A 3981-nucleotide genomic window follows, 5' to 3' on the forward strand; every position below is an offset into this window, starting at 1 on the left:
TATTTTAATGTTTATTGTTTTCTTTTATATATAGCCCTTTTTGGGGGGTACAATTTCTTTTTAAGGACTGAAAGAATTAAGTATGAAAGCTTCACATTACATTAGTATGGTGTCACTCTGTTGTGTTGTGGTAGGTCTTTATCTTTTAAATAAAAAATCTGAAGCACAAGCATGTAAGAAAATTCCAGTGTGAGTAAGCAAAGTAAATATGTATAGAGGAGACAGAAATGGTGAATTAATGCTCTACAGACGTGTGCGTACGAGCACATTCTGGCCACCCCTGCATCAGTGCCCCACTTGGCCCACCCCAGTAAAAAAAAGTCTGGACATGCCATTGGATATAACCTACACTATGACTCTGAACTGATTATCAGACATACAGTATTGTCTATCCAAAAGGTAAACTGAAAAAATTATAATCTCTGAATCTTTTTTTTATTCAACATTTTTAAAGGAAGTGGAACAAATAGTTCTCAGTGAGCGCTATGAAGATACTTAAAGCACTCCTTAGAGAAAAAGCACACAAAGAACTTTTTATCTCAGTCTTTAAGTTGCTGGGGGGAAAGACAAATTCAAAAATGTAAATGCTCTACAGTATAGGCTTTTACGTGAAGAAAGATTCCTCCCTCAGGGCCACATGAATGGGATTTTGAATTGCAGTAGAACATACTAGAATGTTCCATGTCCTTTTGCACTTGAGATTAAGCCAACACATGTGCACAAGGTTCCACTAATACCTCTAAGAACTGTTACTTTTTTGAGAGATGATTCACTGCCAGCTTGGTGCCATATTTAAGTTTAAGGGGCTGACAAGAGACAAAAAAGTGTGAAGAGATTATGGTCAGCTAAGGATGGTATGTGAAATATCTGAATTATTTTAAATGCAATATGTAGTACACTTTCAAAAGACAGCAGGTGTAGCTAACAAAATAAACATGGTTGTTTTCCAAGTGTAAAAGCATTTGAGAGCACCAATGTATTTCTGTGTGTTTTAGGCTATGAGATCATGGCAGTGACCTCAACTGATTGAGCTTACACAGCATCCTAACCCCAGTCCTGCCCACGTGTAGTGGGTGGAGCAGGAGCAGTGTGCTATCTGTGGACTTGCAAAGTGACATGACCAGCTGGGGTATGAAATCCAGTAAGACAGGCAGTTGGTCTGGGAGACGCAGACCACGAGCCCCCAGTAGTGCTCAGTTACAACAGACTGCAACTCAACTCGGTGAGGAAAACTCAACAAGGATTCACTGTAACTGCTGCCAAACAGTTCTACAACAACCTGTGGAACTGATCATGTTCTGTGTGGCTCGTTCAAGAACCCTAGAGATCAATCAGCAGCAATTATCCTCAGCAGTCGTCTCAATGTTGGTGATTCAGCTAATCGCATGCTGACATCTTGTTATAGGTGACAGAATCAACAGTACTGCGAGGACGATGGGTGGGAAGCAATCTCGCACTTTCGCCAACAAGGAGTTGAATGAGGTGAGTGTGAGTCAAACGAGGAAGAGTGCAGGGAGAGACGATCAGCCCAGCCTGTCCTCGGCTGCGGAGAGGATCCGCAGACACGCCACGGTGCACTTTGGCTACAGCACCCTCAGCCTGGCCATGCGGGGGCTCGATGGGACCCCAACTGAGCTGTGGGAGCTCCGAGAACTGCAGAAGCTAAACTTGTCCATGAACTGCCTGTGCTCTTTGCCCCCTGCGCTGGGCACTCTGAATAATCTGGTGGTCCTCAACCTGTGGGGTAACAACCTGTCAAGCCTCCCGCCCGAGATCGGCCTCCTGAAGAAGCTGCGTGTCCTTTTTGCATGTCGCAACCGCCTGAGCGAAGTCCCCGAGGAGCTGGGCTCCTGCGCCTGCCTGGAGGTGCTCAGCCTGGCCAACAACCAGATCACAGGCCTCCCTGGCAGCTTGGCAACCATGCACAATTTGACCAAACTCAACCTTAGCCACAACCGCATCGTTCACATCCCTACCTGCGTCTACAGCATGAAGGGCCTGGTCTTTCTTCACCTGGCTTGCAACCGTCTGGAGACCATTGCGGACCAGATACAGGACTTGGTTAACCTGAAGATCCTCATCGTGGAGGGAAACAGCATCCACACACTGCCTAAGACATTGTGCTTCCTGGAGTCTTTAGAACTCCTCAATGTTGACTTCAATGACCTGCAAAATGTGCCAATGGAAATGTACCTACTGAACAGGCTTGGGAGGTTGGCCTGCCACCCTATGGATAAAGGACTACATATTATTCACAACCCCCTCCTCAAGCCTATTCAGGAGGTGCTGCAGGGAGGACTCAGTGCCCTCTATAACTACCTCAAGCCCACGTGAGGGACAACCACTGTGTGTGTGTGTGTGTGTGTGTGTGTGTGTGTGTGCGTGTGTGTGTGTGTGTGTGTGTTGGTGTGGGTATGCGTCTGAGTGTGTCATTATGGGATGGTGGCACAAATCTGACCCCTGGCATGCGGCAGTCATGCTGTGAGTTACCACAAACTGCCAGATTACATAAGATACTGTCGCTCAAGACAAATGACCATTACCCAGTATTGATATTTATACTTCCTGTTTTTTTTATGTAATGTAAAAGTTGAGTTAAAAATAAACAAGTAACTGCTGTGCCCCTGTCTAAACATTTGTTAATCCACAGCAAAGGGGACAGGACAAGTCGCTCAGCTCACGCAGCAATTCACAGGTCTACATTGGGGGCTGATTACTGGCCAGTTGATCTTTTTTAGTCTGTGGTAGAGAGGCACGGAGGTAAGTTCAGCTACAGATCACCACCCTCTCTGCTGCATTCAGGTCATGGGGTTTAGGTGTGTAAAGTCAGTGGAAAGAATGGTGGAGGGGGGTTTAAGATCTGCAAAAAACAAAACACAACAGGGACTTAAACTCTGATTACATGTTGTTCCACTCCATCAGATCAGAGTAGCATAGAGCTGCTGGGTGGCAGCTCCTTTGAGGCTGTTGGGTGCTGTGACACCAACGATTTGAAGCGATGGGAAAAAAAATTCAATGTGTGATATGATTGAAAATTGCTTCTGAAAATAGAATAAATCTGGAACAAATTATTCAATTACATCAAATTAGTTTAAAGCAAACTGTTTACAGTTACTGTAGCATGCTAAATAAAGCAAGAAAACTCTAAATGATTAATTAAAATAATTACATGCAGAATATTTGACTGGTCTGACTGAACTCCCATTGTCCTAAGCAGCTAAAAGTGATAGTTGTTGAAGCAAAATGTACAAAGCTGTAAAGGTGTTTTAGCAAGGAATTCTGGAGAAATAACAGCAATAACAACGTTAAAAGGTTCTATGCTTTAGTATGACATACTATAGAATAAATGTGTTAACACAGTGGCAGATCATGCACTGATATTGCCTACAGATACAACCAGTCCAGGAACTAGAACATGGTAACTCAATATCATTGTTATGCAACATTACTGAAATAATATAATCATATTGTTGAATCCTGCCTCCTTTGCCTCATTATTTTAGTCAGTGGGAAGCTTATGTCAGGTGACCACCTCCTTTGTACTATATTTTTACTATATCAAAACTTATTTTTTTGGGGGGTGGGGGGGGTTCTCAGTTAATAATCATGATTATTGATATATTGTTTAAATAGATGAGCCCTCTCCTTTTCAAAACAGCACTTCTCTGTAGTATTTCCTCTTCATAAGATGATTAATTAATCCATTAATAGTGAAATCACTGCACAATTGTGATGTGGACACACACGCACGCACACACACACACACACACACACACACACACACACACACACACACACACACACACACACACACACACACACACTTCTCCTACTCCTCCTACAACTAACATTACATTAAGGTTCTTGTAGTCAACTGACTTTATCTCGAACAGCAGCAACTTCACACTGTGATCAGTATGACTGGGTTAATGTATGCATAAACCTAATTTCTGTTAGTATACTGCCAAGTCGCTCCTGTAA

At 43.3% G+C, this 3981-nt stretch overlaps 1 protein-coding gene across 1 annotated transcript; it reads left to right on the forward strand.

The window, feature by feature from the left end:
* Positions 1-1130: 1130 nt before the first annotated feature.
* Positions 1131-2621, forward strand: LOC127365874 (leucine-rich repeat-containing protein 30-like). Its single transcript, XM_051404423.1, has one exon. It carries the CDS (start codon positions 1435-1437, stop codon positions 2332-2334), a length of 900 nt encoding a protein of 299 aa, XP_051260383.1. The 5' UTR covers positions 1131-1434; the 3' UTR covers positions 2335-2621.
* Positions 2622-3981: the final 1360 nt, after the last annotated feature.

This window comes from Dicentrarchus labrax, unplaced genomic scaffold (assembly GCF_905237075.1).
Source record: "Dicentrarchus labrax unplaced genomic scaffold, dlabrax2021, whole genome shotgun sequence".
NCBI lineage: Eukaryota > Metazoa > Chordata > Actinopteri > Moronidae > Dicentrarchus > Dicentrarchus labrax.

Excerpts from the sequence above, each read along its gene's own strand:
- LOC127365874 (XM_051404423.1), top strand. The coding sequence starts at position 1,435 with ATGGGTGGGAAGCAATCTCGCACTTTCGCCAACAAGGAGTTGAATGAG.